Source organism: Brachycentrus maculatus, unplaced genomic scaffold (assembly GCF_059751285.1).
Source record: "Brachycentrus maculatus isolate JH-2025_06_01 unplaced genomic scaffold, ASM5975128v1 h1tg000003l, whole genome shotgun sequence".
Lineage (NCBI taxonomy): Eukaryota > Metazoa > Arthropoda > Insecta > Trichoptera > Brachycentridae > Brachycentrus > Brachycentrus maculatus.
Window position 1 is genome coordinate 575775 of NW_028280758.1, and position 21632 is coordinate 597406.

Genomic DNA, 21632 nt, shown 5'->3' on the forward strand with positions numbered 1-21632 from the left:
CGTGCAACATTCACCGATTCTTTCATTATTTCATTCGACAGTCACTCTGGGGTAAAATCTATCCATTTTTAATTTAAATTTTACTTATTAAATGCCGCTGTTTCTTAAAATCTATTGTGGCACGTGTTTCGATGCATGCATCATCATTATTAATCGTTTGAAATAAATGTAAAACTTGAATTAAAAATTCACCAATTCTACCGATAATTGACAACCACCACACAACCACACTATTCAAATGTGAACAAGTGTTTGGACACAATCAAAATGTTGTAAAAATTTCAATGTTTACATCCATATGATTTCCGCTTCTGAATGTGATTCTCTTTCAACATATGCGCTCGAATTCATGTAAATAATATTTACGAATGGTGAAATAAAGAAAGACTGCAAGGATAAGATAAATATGCATGTCGATAATATTAAGGCCCAATATACGATAAATCGCAACTTAATTTTCTTTAAACCCAGGTAAAATTTGACGTAATGAACTTTTTGCCTTAAAACGCCGTTTATCTTGGAAATAAATGTATGATTTTGAAAAGAAAAGAGTTATTAAAAGGTAAAAAGTTAAAATCAAATATAAAAATATTTTTGCAATATATATTCTTAAAAGTCATATTCGTGATGGTGATCGATGCAATGGTTAGTTAGTTAGTTAATATAATAATATTGGCACTATGTGGAACCTCGTTTTATGTGAGCCATGTAAGGGGTTAAATGATACTCCATTGAACGTTGCAATGTTATGTTTTCAAAAAATTCTCTTTCGAGTTTTTTTTCCCAGTGTATATATAACACACTCATGCCAAAATACATACAAGTATAATTAATGATAATTAAAATGCCCGAATATCACCTCTAAAATTTATCATTGCACTGTTGGTTGGCGTGAATCAAACTGCGTACTAAGTTTCTGACCACTCTTAACGAAAATTCTTATCTCGCGTACACCTGTCTCGATCGAAAACATTGGGTACTTGCGATGCAAATGCATGTGTTTTCTTGCAGCGCGTGTTGTTTTGTTTAACCCTAAATTACGGGACATTCGTAAAATTTAAGACGGGTATTTAATATTGTCCGCCTCCGTAGTGTAATGGTCAGCATGCTCGGCTACCGTTCTGGAGGTCCCGGGTTCGATTCCCAGGAGGGTTTAATAAATATTAGTGATTTTTTCACTCTAATATTATTCAATATTACACTGGACTGGTACCTGAAGTGGAGGGCTGATCACCTTTCCTTCATGTGTAAAAAACGATCGAGATAACACTGCGTTTATATGAAGCAGTGCCCTATGCACCATTGGGGTGCGGTAAGGGATTTATTATTATTATTATTTAATATCGCTCACTCCTTTCAAGAACGTCGTAAATCAAAAATATAATTTGTCAGGAGAACGTTTTTAAAGTATAAAAATATAATACAATGTATTAAAAATAAATATCAAGCAACTTTTTGAACTTTTTACTGTGCAACAGATCTTTTTAGGTAAAACCTGACGGTTTTTTCTCCATTTGAAAAATATTTAGTATGTTTAAAAAAATAATTAAACGATACATTTTCTTCAAAATGCAAAAACAACATTTTCTGCCCTGTAGCGGGTAAATATTATGTTAAAAATATGCCTCTTTTGCTGGGATATAGTACATTTTCTGGGCATTCCGAAAACATGCACAACTGAAAATTTACGATTTTTGATTTATGACGTTCTTGAAAGGAGTGAGCGATGTGTTTTCTTGCAGCGCGTGTTATTTTTTAACCCTTGATTACGGGACATTCGTAAAATTTAAGACGGACATTTAATAGACGGACATTAATTACCGAGGCCACAAATTCCATCAATATTTTTACATCCATTCAGCTTTCTCATGATTCTGTATCGACATATACTTGCGAATTGCTATAAACAATGTTAACGTACATACAATGTACTCAAACATTATCTACAAATAGACGAATCTGCGGCAAAACGATGGATGATAGATGTTCGAATGGTGAAATAAGGAAAGAATGCAAAGCTTAGATAAACATTGTCGATAAAATTAACATAGATGTGTTGACATGGTTTGGGGATGTGGAACATATGAGTGATCGGGACACTAAAACAAATGTATGAGGCGAATGTAGGTGTTTATAGTAATAGAGAGAGAACTAGGAGAACTTGGCGTGATTAAGTATTTTAAATGCTTGAAAGCGGTCAGATCTGGTGTCGGATTTTTTTTTTGTGTCGTATATTTTACGATCCGCCTCCGTAGTGTAATGGTCAGTACGCTCGGAGGTCCCGGGTTCGATTCCCAGGGGGGGTCAAATAAATATAAGTGATTTTTTTCACTGTAACATTTATTCAATATTACCCTGGTCTGGTACCTGAAGCGGAGGGCTGATCACCTTTCCTTCATGTATAAAAAAAACGATCAATTACACTGCATTTATATGAAGCAGTGCCCTATGCACCATTGAATTGGGTGAGGATAAAGGTTTTACTATTACATTTTACGATAGTCCATAGGACATTGAAAGAAGTCCCATAATCTAGGGGAAAAATATTTTACCCGCTTGTAAATGAAATTGTTTTCAACAATTCTCGTGTACCGCTTAAAGCCCCGGTCACGGAATACACTCAAAACTTGACTCGACGGATAAAGCATTCCGCGAGAAGGACAGATGGCCGATGCGCATACGAGCTGCCAATGTCCTACATTGTATGCCGCTTTGTTTATTTACCTGTCGCGGACCGGGATGTTCCAAAACGTCCGAAAGGAGATTTCAGCGCCCGCGTGAGCTGCGGCCGCGAGTTGCCAGACCGCTTTCTGCCTTGCGCTTTGTGTGCTTTATAAATAAGTATGCAATATTCTCGGACGTCTGACTTCCACTGTTGTGCGTTTACCGCAAACTTGGCTTACTTTGGCATCTTTTATGCGTGAAACCATATCACGGTTTTGTGATTTTCAAATGCGTCATTTACGGAAGTACGCATGTTGAATTTAACATTCCCATTATGAACAATTTTCAGTATTCGCAGATATCGCTCACTCCTTTCAAGAACGTCATAAATCAAAAAACTTGATTTTTCAGGAGAACGTTTTTAAAGTTTTAAAATATAACACAATAAGTATATTAAAAATAAATATCAAGCCACTTATTGAACTTTTTACTGTGCAACAGATCTTTTTAGGTAAAACCTGAGGGTTTTTTCTCCATTTGAAAAATATTTAGTATATTTAAAAAAATAATTAAACAATGCCTTTTCTTCAAAATTCAAAAACAACATTTTCTGTCCTGTAGCGGGTAAATATTAAGTTAAAAATATGCCTCTTTTGCTGGGATATAGTACATTTTTTGGGCATTCCGAAAACATGCACAACTGAAAATTGGCGATTTTTGATTTATGACGTTCTTGAAAGGAGTGAGCGATATATAAAATGTACATTGTTTAAATTTTCTGACCGAGTCTTGTGTGCTCGCATGCATAGTCTTACTACATGCCACCATTTTATTTTTATATATTCTTTATTATATATTTTAATTAAAGAAGGTACAATAATTTCATGTAACGATCAGGCTATTTTTTATGTTTTTTTTGTGAAATACGTATACGTATATGCTTAGCGCTTCTCACAAATAAAACAAACTCTAAATAAGGTTTATCATACCCTGTATTTATCGTTCATCAAAATTGCTAAGCGATGAATATGAGGATTTTGATATGTTCAACTCCACATTGCCAGCGCTGAGATCACTAACAATGTATGTCGACATCCATATCGTGGTGTGTTCCTCGTTTCGTACAATTCGTCTTTGACTTCAACTTTTTGATCTTTCTCCTTTCCCCCTTTCCTCCCCCCGTCACTCTTCCAGGTATTTTCACAAATTTACAAATGTGGAATTTGTAATACTCGTATATGACTTAATGTCACTGTTCTGTGAAAATTCCCAAATAAAAGTCATTTCTTCTCACAAATGTGACTAGTTACGCACATTATCGCCCCACAGTCATTTTATAATCGGAGGTTATCTTTGATGTTATTGAACCGTAATAAAAATAGCCCTCATGCTTCTCTGTATGGGCTCAGCCGGGGGCGTGCCTGTACGAGTATATACCGCGCATCATTCCGGCGCGCTTCAATTTTATATAACGCATCCATAATACAAAGGTTCCCTTAGTCGGGGTCGTGATAAAGTCGGGTTTAAAATATGGTTATCTTTGATGTTATTGAACCGTAATAAAAATAGCCCTCATGCTTCTCTGTATGGGCTCAGCCGGGGGCGTGCCTGTACGAGTATATACCGCGCATCATTCCGGCGCGCTTCAATTTTATATAACGCATCCATAATACAAAGGTTCCCTTAGTCGGGGTCGTGATAAAGTCGGGTTTAAAATATCGCGGCGGATCGAGAATAGTTCGCCTGTGTGTTTATTATGCACGGAGGAGCAAGTCACTTCCTCCAGCTGAGCTCTGGGCCCTGCGCATCATGCATCGCGCACAGCTTGCACTCAGCTGCAGTGTACACACGCCGAACTCGCCTTTAGGGGAATCGACAATATTTACAATCGACAATATTACTCTTTGCTTTGTTTTTCCACACAGCTTTCTCCGGCAAATTTCGTCGTGGATTTTTAAAAGAACGCTTTCCAAATTCTAAAATGTCCTGTGTAAAGCCTAATTTCTTTGTGTAGTAGCATAAATAACATATTGAAAACATTTATAATATTAAATATTAACCCTTTGGACGCGTAAATCGACTATGGTCCACGACTTGTAAAAGCCATAGACTAAAGTAAACAAATAAAAGGAATTATATAGAAAACTTTTTTTTTATGGAAAATTTACATTTTTCAAATCAATTTTTTATTTTTTGCTTAACGCGTTCAAAAGGTTAATAATATATTGAATATAAATATTTACATTCTCTCTATGCTTTATTTTTCCACACAGCTTTCTCCGACAAATTTCATCGTGGACTTTTATAAAAATACTTTCCAGATTCTAAAATGTCATGTGTAAAGCCTAATGTATCCTTGTGTAATGGCATAAATAATATATTTAAAATAATTATCGACATTTTAGTTTAGAGAGCAAACGTTCTAATTACAAAAGTAAAATTTATCAATTCAGAAATGACTAAACGCACACTACCGATTGTACTAAATATGTACGACATCAGAATGCAAAATGAAAGGTTATTTATTTACATTAAGTGACGCATAGAAAAAAAGTTGTAACGAATAATATTAATGTCATTCAATATTTGCAAAAACCTATTTTAAATAAAAAAACACGTCATTTAATACTTTTGTGCGAAAATATGTTTAACATCTTAACAGGAAAAATATCAAATATTTTTTGCGCAAAATATACCACACCACTGTGTCATCTGTGTTGCAAACATTCTTCGCTTCTTTCACATTCATGCATCTCCTTATAATGATTAAAGAAAACACTTCGTTTTTTACCACTTGAGTTTTATTATAGACTACATGTTTCAGAAGTTAAACTTCCATCATTCAGGTCTGTATAGTAACATTGTCATTGTAACATGTCTTACCACAAAGTTAATGCCGAAACAATAAATAAAACATCTCCTTATACATACTTGTCGAATATTTCGACGGATATTATTAATATCATTATTATTGTATACTTATTGGATTCTTGAAAATATCTTAGTTTTTGTTTGGAACACTTTTTTTCTATAGTTATTACTTTGATAATTAATTAATTCAATAACAGAGTAATAAATACAATAACTAAACACTGATTTAGTATTCGTCGTGTTTAATTTGTTCTCCTTTTTTTAACAATCTACAAATTAGTACATTTATAAATTAATACATATACTATAAATTAATACATTTGCCCTCTAAGGGGTCGCTTTGTTGTCAAACAACTTTGCAGGACGATATTGCATTCGAAGTATATATTGTATTATATTTACGTACAGTTTCTCGTCAAATCGATTATATTTTTATATTTTATTGAGTTTTTTTTTGTCGACTTATTTTGACCATTATTTTGATCGTCCGCTGCATAATGATAGTCGAGGTCCCGACGTTATGCACACTACAGTATAAAGCTCAGTATTCTCTTTGTCCCTTCACATAATAAACCCTGTCCGTATCCTTCGTCTGCAGCTGTTAGCTTGTGAGACTTTTTGTCGAATTATTTTTTGTTAAGGTACTTATATATATGTATCCATATATAAGTCTACTCCTGGATCGTCTAACCTAGACGTTGTATAGATCTCTGGGTATGTCTGCACGAATACTATCAATAACGATGTATCATCAAGTCTTCTCCATTAGCAACTACATGTGTTATGTATTACCGTAAGGCCCAGTATTCGTAAGTCGCAACTTACTTTTCTCTAAATGTAGGAAAAATGAACGTTATCGATTTTTTTCTTAAAACACCGTTTTTGCATTGAAAATATTAGTTTTTCTTCGAAATAATAATATGGTTTTGAAAGAAAACAGTTATTGAACCGGGCCGGGTCAGGAGTCGTAATAATCGTCGGGTATGTATGTGGAGATGCACGAATGTGGAAGAGGCGAAGAATGTTTGCAAAGACAGAGTGGTGTGGAGTTCGATTCTCTCTGACTACCCCAGCAGTTTATTAGGTCTATTTTTGGGATTTCTACGTTATTGTGGTTGAATTTGTGATCATTATCTTTTAAATGGTATGCGGAGAAGCGGCGTGATGGTTAGTTAGTTAGTCAAGGTGTTTACAAAATACATAAAAATATTATTTTTCCATATATTTATGTTCTTAAAACGAAAAAAAATCCGATATGCATTCTTTTAAAAAAATCGAGGGTGAAGAAACGTGTGGTCGGCCGGTGATCGAATTTTGTGTTTGCAAATATCCCCTTAATTTTAATTTACTTATACTAATTTGATCACTCACTTTCCTTACAAGTGTAACAACAACCGTCTATTCGCTATCGATTTATTAAAAATATTATTTACCTCTTAGCCAAAATGTTCAATGTTTGAACTTTGGTACTTGTTTACGACACTTTTATCCTTTATGATTGCATGTAATTATAAAAAAAAAATATTTTGTTTACGAGCGAATTCAATTATTAAAGCATTCCTATATCGACTATTGAAAATTTACGTGAGTCAAAATTTATCATTGTCTGCTAATTTTTTTTGTAAAATTTTATTTCGGCATGGCGCTTTTTTACAAAAATGCATTTTAGTTCCGTGAAATGTTACAATTTCGTTATAAAAGCTAGATATTTAGATGAATCTTAATATTCCACATTTTTTGTTATATTGTAGATATCTGTTACATATACCTACATGATACTATCAACAATAATAAAAAAGTCCCTCTCCAAGCACAAGAACTCTTTTTTGGAGAGGCTCAGCGCAAATAGAGTTATAAGATTGCATTAAGTAGAAACTTATAGAAATTGTATAAAAAATGTAACTTGAATAAATAATATTTTATTTATTGTTTCGGCATTAACTTTGTGGTAAGACATGTTACAATGATTAAAGATTACTTTCCCCTCTCCTTATTTATAGAACAATTTTATATTTTATATTTTAGTTATTATACAGACCTGAATGATGGAAGTTTAACTTCTGAAACATGTAGTCTATAGTAAAAATCAAGTGGTAAAAAACAAGTGTTTTCTTTAATCATTGAATAAATAATAAAATAAAAATAATATAAAAATAAACCAAATACATTGGTGCTTTTGCAACATGGCTTCGTGTCCTTTTGAAACTTTTGTAGTACCTACTCCAATATTATCATTATTTTTTCCTTAATTTCATTCTGCGCTGAAAAACCTTTTTGGATGTATGATTCAAAAGGAATACACGATACTAGCATATTGTATAGCACGTCATATTCATTAATAATCTTTGTAATTCAAATATCATCCGATAAAAGATGCTAAATTTGAATAATATAAATTTGCATGTCTGTAAGCCGTCAGTCTGTATAGAGCGGAATTATAATTGGCTTTTGACTCCGCCCTGGAGACTGGCGCTGACGGGGCTCGCGTCATGCCCAGCCGATATTTAGCTCTAAATGGATGCCCAACCTTGACTTTGACGCTCCGATCACTGTTATTGTTTTCAGCAATCTAACCTTGCTAGTGTCATTGCTGCAGTCTGTTCTTCTGTTGCCCGCTGTCTCCGCGATGGCCACTGGAATGCTCATTTAGCTAATAGCATTCCAGTGCACTATAGCTATACGAACATACGTACACAATACTAGTACACAAACAATTCCCGCTTTGAATTGGGTATCCTCATGGTATATGTGAGTTAAATTAAATTCAACCATTGACATTGTATTCATTTGATGTACTCGAGAACTTGTGCATATATACACTTCTATTGGCATAGAAACGTCCCGTGACGTGGTTCGGTAGACGCTCGACTGCGAAACTAGCGTCGCGGGTTCGATTCTCGCCAATTTCAAAATAAATTCAAGAAGGATCTATTTTCATTTGGTCTGGGTGTTTGTGATGTGTTCTTCTCATTTACCTTCCCTATCCTTACTTTTCTACCTGCAGACAAATCACTTAAAGTAGAGGCTTTTGGGGTTATTCCTTTTTAAAAAATCGGTTTAATTTGTTATTGGGTTATAAGATGAATCCGAATCAATCGACCCATTTCATCTGAAAGTGAATTCTTATTTGCAACAATTGCTTATCTCCCAAAATTTTGTGGACAGAATTTTGTGGTTTGCAGAGTGGAAAAGGCCGAGGCGTAAATCCTGTACATATAAACATGTCAATGCTTTCCCAACTCAGTACGACGGCACTACAGACGCAATAAGGATTTAACTTATGTATTCATATTTCATATCGATGTGTATTTTTTAAGTATCATGTTCCGTTGTGTTGCAACTTGTTGCGCCAACGTGACATTTAAAGTTTTACTGGTAAATCAATACAATTTTTTAATGATTTGTGCCACGCTTTCGGTAATTATTAATATTACCATGACAATGCTTAATTTTGTGTTCGCATTATGATCTCGTGAATATTTTGCTCCTTTGTTGATTTTGCATACAATTGCTCATTGTTTGGCGTGCATGGCCGAGGGACAAACATTAAACTATCTTATTTACATTGTCTGTATGTATGGTGAAAGTCAATAATTATACTTTCAACCGTTAAGTTACCCTCGATTACGCATTCCATTATTCCGGATAAAGGGTGTCACCACCAAAGGTTAATACCAATTATTGCGATGTTACCTACATTTTCGCAGGTAGGTACCCATTTCATTGTTATTCTACGGGTACCTAACTACTAATGATGTCCATAGTTACTGAAACTGTTACATTTGTTTTATTATCAATATAGGAATTGCTACTTCCACGAATTCTGTTTAATCGGTGACTAATATTAAGGAAAACACAACTGTCTCTAAGTGACTAGCTTGACAATTATTTTTATTTTTGTTTTTATTTAAATACGTACTATGTAATGTGGAATAACGGGCGAATACTGCATGACTGAAGTCTTCCAGTATTTAACGACTCAACAACTCCGGCTCCGATAATATGCGCTCGTATGTCTCTCCCACGTTTCCTTCAGTATTCATATGTACGCCTATAATACTTTAATTGCCTATAAAATGCTTATTTTTAATGCAATGTTACGGGTGTTGGGAAAGCACTCAAACATTTATCCCTCAACATGACTACCTACTGGCACATACATACAGATGCATCTTCAATACTTTTTAGATCCGTTTTTTAGAATTCAGCGTATTTCTCGTTATCTCGTATTAAAAAAGAGTTTTAAAAGCTTTTTTACTATATTTCAATTAAGTTATGGATAATACTTCTCTCAATTATCAACCGTCATCCCAATTTGAAATTACTGGCATAGTGATTGGTCCTCGAGCTAAAAATAATAAATTCAATTATAATAGTGAAAATAAAAATACTATATTACCATGTGGACTGAGTTTAAAATCCAATCTGAAACTTCACGTATAAGCTCTTAAGGTATTGTTTTTATTTGATTTTATTTACGGCAGGCACATTATGGTTATATCTATGCATTTCTGTTTTAATTTGTACTTGGTAAATACCACTATTTCTTAAAAATCTATTCTGTCACGTATTTCGATGCATTCCGCATTATTTTCAAATACCGTAAATTTTATTTACAACATTTTGAGTGTGTCCAAATAATATATAATATATAATATATATATAATCCGGGATTCGGATCTCACATACTAATATAAGAGTTTCTGCTTAATAAAAAGCTTCTTTACATCTCACCAATAGATGTCTCTAGTGAAGTTTTAGTGATTCATGAACAAGGTTTCTAAATTGGTTCATATATATAGAACTTCCAAGAATTTGAGTAGTGTGGTTGTCAATAATGGGTAGAATTGGTGAATGTTACACGTGTGTAAAGTGATCACTCAAACCAGCCTATGACGGTCGTAAGCCCCGTAAATGCCCAGACTTCCATATTCTTCTTCATCTTTGATGAGATGTCAAAAAATAATATGTAAATTTTATTGTTGTATTCTTGGGACGTTGAAGGACGAATAGTAATTGTCCATGTTCCTACTAATAAAAAATGCACAAATAAGGAACAACTACTCTCTCCATCCTTGAATGTCCAAAGGACACAACTATAAAATTTAGACTTAGCCTCACATACGGTGATTGAAAATGATGGGGAATGCATCGAAACACGTGTCACGATGGATTTTACGAAAGAGTGATATTTGCCGAGTAAGATTTAAATTTAAAAAAAAATATTATTACAACAAAAAACAAGTACTATTACTGTAATCAGATGTGTTAAATTTTATTTTTTTAACCGCAGGCCTAGTTTCGTCATTATCATCGTCATCTCAGTTACACACTTATTCCGAAATTATTATTTTTCTAACTGAAGAAATATATTTTACAGCGGCAGTAACTTTTTTGCCTTGTTGCAGTTTGTTTGTTAACAAGTGAACGTTTAATAGACACTCAATCTCTAGCGCCGTGGATATTGTGTACAGACCTTTGTAGTCGGTATCTGCGAACTGTGTCACTGTGAAGGTTCACGTTGGCCAACACACTTGGCTGGAATCGCGACTCGGGTCGATATGAGGTACGAGCCCATATACTAGTGCACATCTATCTACTGTGGACCGTATCCGCTGCCCACCGAGTGTGGCCGGTTGAGCAAGGCGCTGCGGTATCAATACGTCCCTTATAAAACCATTTTTTTTACCTCTTCACGACCACATTTTGTCACTCGTTACCATAATGTTTTTAACCATAACTTTTTTGCCATCGACATCATAAAGAACGATTAAGCATCGGAAGAATGTATATGCATCTGTGATGCTCACGGTACTAGAAATTGGCTAGACCAGTGGTCGGTAAACTTATTAAATAACCAAAGAGTCGAATATGCACATTACAACGATTAAAAAAATATTTTATTTATTGTTTCGGCATTAACTTTGTGGTAAGACATGTTACAATGATTAAAGAAAACACTTGTTTTTTACCACTTGCGTTTTATTATAGACTACATGTTTCAGAAGTTAAATTTCCATCATTCAGGTCTGTATAATAACTATACAGACTATATATGTTATTATACAGACCTGAATGATGGAAGTTTAACTTCTGAAACATGTAGTCTATAATAAAACTCAAGTGGTAAAAAACAGGTGTTTTCTTTGATTAAAAAAATTATTGAGAGCCCAACCCGTTTGCAATTCAAATACACCTTAATTATAATTTTAGACCTTTATTAAATTTCGGGGACACCCTATAAAACTTGATTTTGCACTTAATTCATTGATAAAAAAAATATTTTGAACGTAAGGTCTATCCATAAAAACACTATTTGTTGCGAATAGTGTCCTTATGAATAATGTCCTTTGAAAGTTATATCAAATCAGGTTTGTATGTCGTTATTTTTAGCAGGTTTTAGTTTGTCACCAATAAGACGATTTCTCGGTTTGCTTTTTAAAAGGTTCATGATTAAAAACGGTTGTTCGCATGAATACGTAGAGTCGAAGCGTATTCCCTCAGATATTTGTGCCGGTTGAATCACCTATCAACGTATATAAAATTAAATATTAAATATACATATTTTTACTATGTTTTAAATAATATTCATACCATATGAACATTAGAAGCTTTCACTATGTATATCTAGGTTTAAAACAACGGTAGATTAATAAAGAAAAATGTAAATTAAAAAGATACAATAATACATTAAAATATTCAAGATAGAGACTGAGTATTTTTCTTGTTTTATCTTGTAAATATTCAAATTTCATTATCCCAAAATATTAATTCTATTCTATGTTCTTATTCTTCATAATCGGAATTGACGTACCAAATCATTTTTGTTTTCGTCGTAATTATCAATTAGACTTTTGTACCCATATCAGAACGGACTCTCCTCACATCTCGCTTTTATGATCTCATTCTCCATCATGATATAACGTACAATATTCTTACTGTTCTTTTCCATCACCGTGTATTTGTATTTTTATTTACAGTTTTAACGGTAAAAATCTTGACCATCCTCACTATAATCTTTTTGGTTCGTTGGAAGTATGGCTTTTTGGCTTTGACTAATTGTATACATACATAAATTTGTATACATTGTAGAAGGGTACAAGAAGTGCTTCCATACTATGACCCACCGATACTATGTAAGTTTGCATTTCCAATACATATTATTCAAACATATGGCTTTGAATCTCAAATCATTCCCCTTCTGACTTACCTGGCCTTGACTGCGATATCTCGTAACTCTAAAAAGAGTGAAAATTATGTATACCTACTTATGTCGCCTCGATCTCAATATCGTTTCAGTTACGAAATGACACTTTTAGTGTTAATTTTAAATTTTGCGGTTATTTCTAAATTGAATTTGTTTAACTATAGAATTTTCCCGTGTCGCGAGTCCATGAGTTTATTTGGGAATTTTATAGATTTGACATCTCAACGTTTAATAGATGAAGAAGAATATGGAAGTCTAGTATGGGCTTATGATCCGTCGTAAGCTGGCAAAACCAGCTTGTAAGTCAGAACCCCTGTAAATACCTTGACTTCCATACTCTTCTTCACCTATGTTGAGATGTCAAAAAAAATAATAATAACGCGTTTCATCCTCTTTCCTTACCCTACCCTTCAGGGAAACGGCGTGATGGTGGTATAAGCAGTAGTAGTAGATCGTTGTAGGAAACGTTAACTGGAACGACTACAGTTCGACTTATCCAGACTATAGATCCAGACTAAACAATGATCAACACTAATGGCACACGACCCGTTTACAAATACACAATGTTTTTTTTTGTAAGCCTCACTCAATCTTTACAAAGTCACTTTGTAAAGTAAAAAAAAAAACTGCAATTGAATCGGACAATGGAGTGGTGTTGTATAAAGTATCGCATGTTTCACACCGCGGGCCCCTACCCACCCTACGCGGGGTCGAGACGCAGGACACTCACCCCGTCAGCTGAGAGCGTGTACCACTCGTCGCGGGGTGTGTGGATCTAATAATAAATGCTAATAACAAACTGTACATACGCGATGTAGTTTGGCAATGCCGCCGTCCGCGTCGCTGTAAGGTTTCCCGTTATTAACGTGTTTTCTCACTTTTTTGGGGTTGCTCGGGATCGTTCCGATGAGCGCGTACGCGCTTCACTCGGCTTGTGGCACTGTGTACTAAACGCACTATATGTATAAGTATACTGCATACTATACGCATTTACTAATGATTTCGTTCTGATTTTAAACTTCATAATTTTCTTGTTTTTTTTTTAAACATATTACATACATAAGTCATAAAATATATATTTTTGATTTTGTATTTTCAAATTGATTTTTGGACTGTCATAAATAGATACTTATTTTAATATGTTTTATTGTGTTTTACCTGGTAAATTCCACTGTTTCTAATTCTTATCCTTACTTGGTAAATACTGCTATTTCTTGAAATAGTGGTATTTACCAAGTCAAATTAAAAATGGATAGATTTTACCAAAAAATTACTGCCGAATCAATTTATGAAATTATGTCAACATAACTAACTTTACGTAACTAATCGAAAGAATATGAAGGATATATTTTGTTTTAAAATAAATATGTATGTATGTTGAGCGGAAATGCACGTGTGAAAAAATCTGTAGGTATATGCGAGGTAGGTATATAGAGTTATGCGTTATTCTGAACTTACTAACGCTTAAATGGTACAAATCAGCTAGGACTTGTTATTCACAGATGTTGTTCTTGGAGATTTAACTGAAGTGGAGGACGTCTCGTGTAATCAATTCACTGAATAAAGGGCTCGCTCGATTCCGGTACATCGAATAGTGCACAATGTAATTATGTCGTGTGCAGTGAGCAGTGTGTTGTGCGCCCGTGCACTGTGTGCAACGGCTTCACCTTGAGAACGGCGGGAATCAGATGTAGAAAGGCGCCTCCAGTGTATAACCTCCAAGGTTCGGCGAGCACGCACTCGCGCCCCACCACCTCACCAGCCCCACCACCTCACCAGCCCCACCACATCACCAGCCCCACCACCACACCAGCTCACGCACCAGCATCGACTCGACAAACTGAATACATGCATATCTTGAAAACCATTCCGATGGCCTGCTAGCCTCTATCCATTAAATCCTTTAAATATTCATGTACTTTTATAATACTGATAAACTAACTATCTGACCATCACGCCGCTTCTCCGCAGGGGTAGGCAGAGAGAACAGAACGCCATATCACTCTGTCTTTGCGAATATTCTTCGCCTCTTCCACATTCATGCATCTCACCAGTAGTTAGAAATAATGAGTGTGAGATTATCTTTAGAAAATAACTGAAAACAACAATTGTTTGCTAAATCATTCAACACTTTCATCCATCTTTTGCCAACTCCATGCTTCACTTCCATACATAAGGGTTGGAACTAGGACTCCGTTGTGTACTGCTAGTTTACCTTTCGGGGAAAGGTTTTTAGTTTCCATAACTGATTTCAGTGCACCATTCACTCTGTTCCTGTCACCATTCACTCTCCTTTCTATATCTTTACCACTCTTTCCATTCCTAGAAAACATACTTCCCAATTATACGAAATCATCAACCTGTTTCATAGTTTCCCCATTTTTCCAAGATTTCACACCCAGATCTATTGTACATTCATCTCTTTCAAAAACTATTTTTGTAAATTGAAGAAAATTACTTTTATAGTAAATTTCTTAAAATCCATATAAACGCAACCCGTTTCGGTCTGTTAGACAAAATTTCCTATTAGTCAGTAGAAATTTGGAATATTTTATTTTTATTTTCTATAAATATGGTTTGTTCGGTCAAGAAATGTCACATTGACAATTGTTTTTTGGTTATTAGTTCAAATATCATATTGTCAAACATATTTTCATTCTGACCACAGATTTATTCTCTGGAGATGTAAAATAAACGCGATACCTTACTTTAGAAATGGCGATAATTTTAATTGGCGGTTTTTTTGTTGTTGTTTTTTTTTAGCCACTTACTTAGAAGAGACCTATTAATCAAGTAATAAATATTCTCGGCTAAAAAATCTACCGATTTGCATAATCCCGGTAGCTATTTTTAAGGCTCAACGTTTTGAAATTCCTCCATTTAAGGAGCAAGTGAGACGAGCGGAATACAAATGAGGGTATTGAGATTCATCACGGATCGTTCGGCAGTTTCCGTGAGTATGGAGCTGAAAGATCCCGGTGCAGCGAGTACATATGTGGAGGTCCTCACCAAAACGTTACATTCCCATTATACAGTATCGAACAGATTAATTGAAACAATTTTTTTTTGTATTTTCAACACCCTCTAAAAATGTTTTGGGGCTGCTTCTTTCATTGACTGATATGATGAATAGCGAAAAGTATCACCCAATTCTACTGGAAAAGATACTACCAAAGATACAAAAACGAAGGTCAAATGGTAATGGAATATTTCAGCAGGATTTAACCATCTGCCACAAATCCAAAAAAAATGATGAAATTTTTCACACAAAAACAATAAACTGTGTTGGACTGGTCAAGAATTTTGCCAGACCTAATTGAAAATCTATCGGCAATCTGTAAGAATCGGCTCTCCAAAATCGATTGCACTACGGTGGAAAGCTAATTTTGTCCATAATTCAAGTATGGTTTCGAGAAAATAAAATGGCATCCACGTAACAAAACCTTATATAATAGATGCCAAGAAGAGTAAATTTTGCCCAAATGAGTTCATATTAAATATTAATTTGTAATATACCTAATAAACAAAAGATTTTGCAAAACTTTTACGAATATACAACAATAAAATATTTGTTTCAATTAATCTGTTCGAAAATGTAAATGATTTCAAGTAATCAGGAATTCTAGCTTCTAAAATTGTTACGTTTTGGTGCGATTCAATGATTTAATATTGGTTTAATACGGACGTTTTGTCGCGAGATTTCGATAGAATACAGTAAACAGAACAGATTAGCATTTTAAGGATTTTTTGTGCAATATTTTAAATGTAACTTTTTGGTGGGACCTTCACATATGTTGTGTACTTGCTTGCAGCTTGACATATCGATGACACGTTACTAGAGTCGCTTACAAAGTACAGACGTGACAATCACCAATTAACTACTAAACTTTTGTTCACAACATTTTGTGTGTCTCCAAATCCTCGTTCACATATCTTGATTTCCCCACTTGAGAGTTATTTTTATATTTTTGACATATCCATAAAGATGAAGAAGAATATGGATGCCTGTGTATTTACAGGGCTTATGACCTGTCCTAGGCTGGTTAAGTGGTTACTTTTTATATGTGCTTATTACATTCACCATTCTACCCATGCTCGACAACAACACTACTCAATTTTTTGGAACACGTTACGATGCGAGCATTCAGGCAGTCAGTACAACGAGCCGAGCGCTCCAACCATAGTTTCGGATGCTCGCCGCGAGCGGTTACGACGTTCCGTTACGACGATATGCTCCGGTCAGTCACCACCCTTATACATACATATATGTATCATCAATCTCATGAAACTTCATAAATGTTCACGACAGCCATCTATTATGAATCGAGAAAGCAGTTTTTAAGCAGAGACCTTTTTATTTAGATGTATTTAAGATCTTAACCCCGGATTAAATTATAATTTTTAGAACTCATATATATCGTATGATTGACACGTTATTTCATATGTGTCTTCTCGACAGTATCATGATTCAGTTGATCGTATAATTCGCACGTCCTTTTATGTGAATTCGTGGCAGTGTCTATGGTTGCTGAATAAAAATCTCATACAGTGGATAGAATGGTGAATGTTAAACGTAAATAAAGTGATCACTTTAACCAGCCTGTGACGGCTCTTAAACCCTTTAAATATTATTCTTCATCTGTATTGAGATGTCTTAATGTACTATACTTTTATATTGACGCACCCATTCGAACCCGTATACATATTTAGCACACTTAGATACGTTCTAACGAGTCAATGCTTCCATGATTCACTTGGCAATTTTTAAATATCCGTTATGATTTTAAAATTGTTTTCCTTGTCTCGGTTATCCAATTTGTGCGCTCGTTCTGGTATTGGATTCTATCTTTTCCTGCGCCGGGGTGAATGCACTGCGACCAGCCCGCATAGATTTTCTACCTGAACCCATGCTGAACCCAAACCCAGCCCGGGAGGGTCTACCGTCAGCCAGCTAATGGGGATGTACCCGAACATCCCTAACCTTTTTTTCCCCGAAGCTTTCTGTAATTTTATGGCAGTAAAAAATATCCGAAAAACTCGGAAACTTCAAAGACGGCTGTATTTTTATTTTTAATGCTCCTTCTCGGTATAAAAGGTTTATATGCCTACACAGTTGGCTAAATATTGTACATTTCGTTACTTTACCTCCTCGAATGTACGAAAGTCAAATTAATATGATAATATTATTTATTTTCATCATTCGCGTAAACGAAACAGCCTTGAAAGTCGAGTGTGTTTAAATAAAATGTTACTCATTTGGTATTTCGACAATAACTGGATTATGCGAAATATGTTCACATATCGCTCACTCCTTTCAAGAACGTCATAAATCAAAAATCGTCGATTTTCAGTTGTGCATGTTTTCGGAATGCCCAGAAAATGTACTTTATCCCAGCAAAAGTGGCATATTTTTTACTTAATATTTACCCGCTACAGGGCAGAAAGTGTTATTTTTGCATTTTGAAGAAAATGTATTGTTTAATATATTTTTTTAAATATACTAAATATTTTTCAAATGGAGAAAATATCTTCAGGTTTTACCTAAAAAGATCTGTTGCACAGTAAACAGTTCAATAAGTGTCTTGATATTTATTTTTAATACATTGTATTATATTTTTAAACCTTAAAGACGTTCTCCTGAAAAATCAAGTATTTTGATTTATGACGTTCTTGAAAGGAGTGAGCGATATTTTAGATACTAAATTTTAAATAAAACACATTTTGCCAATTGAGTATTATAAGATATTGTTACGGCTTGTTTCGGAAGCTACAGATGCTTTCTTCTAGGAATTTTAATATAAACTTATATTCATAAACAAAGTTTATATTCAAACCCGTAGACGGAAGCATCTGTAGCTTCCGAAACGAGTCGTAACAATTTAATACTCATGGGAAAAAACATGGTTATTATTTATAATTTAATCATGTCTTACCACAAAGTGAATGCCGAAACAATAAATAACATTTTAGATACTCCATACTCGTATTTGTTAGTTTATGCTTGTTTATTTGACTAATTAACTAACTAACCATCACCCTGCTTCCCCGCATGGGTAGACATGGAGAATAGAACGCCACACCACTCTGTCTTCATAAACATTTCTTGCTTTCCTCTTCCACATTCATGCATCTCCTCATCCTTTTTTATTCGTATGATAAAATATTGATTTCTCTCTTTAAAATATGTTTTCTATACTATAACTTTACATTATAAAGATATCATTATCTCGTTTATACAGTTGTGTATTTTGCCCAAATTTTAAAATAATTATATTGAAAAAATATAGTTAAAACCTTTATTTGATTTATTATTGCAAACTTTTTTCTCTTCAAAATACACGGTAGGTTAATGCACTTATACTTATGTTCGTCTAAGCTAGTTCCATTCCATGTGTACGAATATGTACGTAATTCCGTGTCACTAAATATATATTCTCAGAGGGGACATAACCGGTTTGTACAGCTGAATGGATGTGAATGTCGTGTGTGTAGAGTATGTTGTATTATAAACATATATTAATGTATGTATATAATATCAACGTACATTTATACGACTATATTTATTAATATAATAATGTTTTACTTAACTATTACATATCATACTTTTAACGACGAACAACGAACACATCTGGATTTCATTTCGTATACTATAGTTGTCTTACGACCCATTTTGCTTGTATATAATAGATTTAGGGTGACATTACGGGAAAAATCTTAAATTATTTTTTTACATTGGCACGTATTATTTCTGAACCTAATATTAAAGAGAGAAATTAATATTTTTCCTTAAAAATAAATAAGTATGAGCAGATGCATGAATGTGGAAGACGCGAGGAATGTTTGAGAAGACAGAGTAGTGTGGGGTTGTATTCTCTCTGCCTATCCATGCTGGGAAGCGGCGTGATGTTAGTTGGTTAATCAAATAAACAAGTAAAAACTAACATATAGTTATTTTAAAAATGTGAACATATTTCGAAAAATCCAGTTATTGTTAAAATACTGAATAAGCGCCCTTGAGTTAGTTTTTTTTACGAAAATGGCGCTATTTAAATCATCCAAGATTTACATATTATTATTATTATTATTAAATAATATTTAATTAATTAATTCGGCAGTCACTTTGTGGTAAAATCTATCCATATTAAATTTAAGTATTATTTAGTTAATACCACTTTTTGAAAAAGTGGTATTTACTAAGTAAAACTTAAATAAGTAACATTTCTTGAAACAAGTTTTCGTGAATTGAATAATATTAATATTACGGTCTTTTCAATAATATGGCTTTATCCGTAAAATTAATTTATTATTACGTACTTGGTGTATTAATAATGTAGTTTCTATGTATTCTTATCTTCAGACTTCCTTAATGATGAATCCGATAAGCGGAGTAGCATACGCGCGTATTTTTACGAGTTTCAGCCGATTCGTACGTATGAGCAACATGACAGTCTGACGTCTTGGATCGCCGCTCACGGGATATAGGCATTAACTTGATTTAGAGTGGTCGATGTATTTTGGTGGAGAATAAATGATAAATACTAGGAATGAAATGGCATTGTGTCGTAGAGTAGAGTAGTCGAAGGAAGGTCCCGGGTCCGGCGCTGCACCGCGCGCTGCCCACCTTGCCCTTTGTGAACGCGGGCCCGACTACCTGCCTCGGGCCCGCCTCGGCTGGCAGCGGCTCCCAAAGCGAGTAGCGAGTCACTCGGCGCGGTCGCTTCGGCACACCAACACACCTCCGACGAACGACTTCGACTTTACCTCGTGTCTCAGTTCTTCGAGTGTTTCAACAAGTGTAAATTAATCTGTTTCTTACGAAATCTTGTGTTTCTTAGTCGAGGAAACGACCGTTTTGTGTGTGGTATTATAGTTCGCAGTTTAGTTCCTTCATCGTGTGTTGCGTTATAGTGCGCTTGTGTTTCTTGGTTCTGTCCTTCCGCGTGCGGCCTGTGTCGGTTTCCCTAGTGTGTCATTCCAATGTGGAATTTATGTAACTCGAATTCATTCGAAAACCGTCGCTAAAGTCATGTTTTCTGTGCTCAAATCAGTTTGCCGTTTGAAACATTCTCTCCTGTGATGAACTCTTTGTGATTGTTAATGTTGTTGCCTTCAAAGAAGAAAATACTTTCGTATAATTGTTGATTGTTTGGTGTTGATAGTTTATAATAACGTTAAAGTTTTAATATAGTTTATTTGTCGCTTTCGTCAAAAGCTTGTTTTGTTAAATCCTCGTGGATACTGCCAGAAAGGACGAATGCCACATTATAAGAATTCGGCTTCTACGCCAATTGTTGATGTTTGGAGAGTTATATTTCAAATGGAATTAGCTAGAAAAAGGTAAATTCTTTTATTCATATTTCTGTATTAATTTCAACATCAAATTTTAAAATGCGGTTCACCTTCGAAAATTGTAAAAGTTTTATACCCATACCCTATTATAAAGCTAACAAATCCCAAGGAATGGTGTATGGCCCGATCAATAGAAAGATAAATTACATAAAAGAATTGGGGACGCATTTTCAAGGATACTTTTCATAGAATGCATTAGCAGCTGTTAGGATGTGTCACGCGAATTTAGGTAGAAAGGAACGAAAATAGCACGCCGATGTTTCGATAAGGGGCCCGAGAATAATCCTAACTTATATACCCCATATCTATGCATTATATATATATGAACTTCCGCTGATATTGTTGACGCGATTTGTTTTGTTTTAAACGAATTAAATATATGATACTTTGTATAAATATATCGGCATTTTATCATGCCAATTCTTTTGTGTGACGCAAAATGCTGTACGAAAGTTGTATCTCGCCAACGCGTTGAGACGAATTAATATTGTGAGATCATGCGATGTTTTGCAATACCAGAAGTCTTCTTATTTTTGCAAAT

At 34.4% G+C, this 21632-nt stretch overlaps 1 protein-coding gene across 4 annotated transcripts in view; it reads left to right on the plus strand.

Moving 5' to 3' along the window:
- gus (splA/ryanodine receptor domain and SOCS box containing gustavus) overlaps positions 1–21632 on the plus strand; it is a 229319-nt gene that overhangs the window by 179182 nt on the left and 28505 nt on the right. Inside the window, exon 1 of one of the 4 annotated variants that reach the window (XM_088262633.1) lies at positions 20446–21079. The exons of the other annotated variants lie outside the window; for them this stretch is intronic. Within the exon in view, the coding sequence (XP_088118759.1) occupies positions 20997–21079 (83 nt within the window). The 5' untranslated portion in view covers positions 20446–20996. Of the gene's footprint in view, positions 1–20445; positions 21080–21632 lie in introns of those variants that run through there. 4 annotated transcript variants of the gene reach the window in all.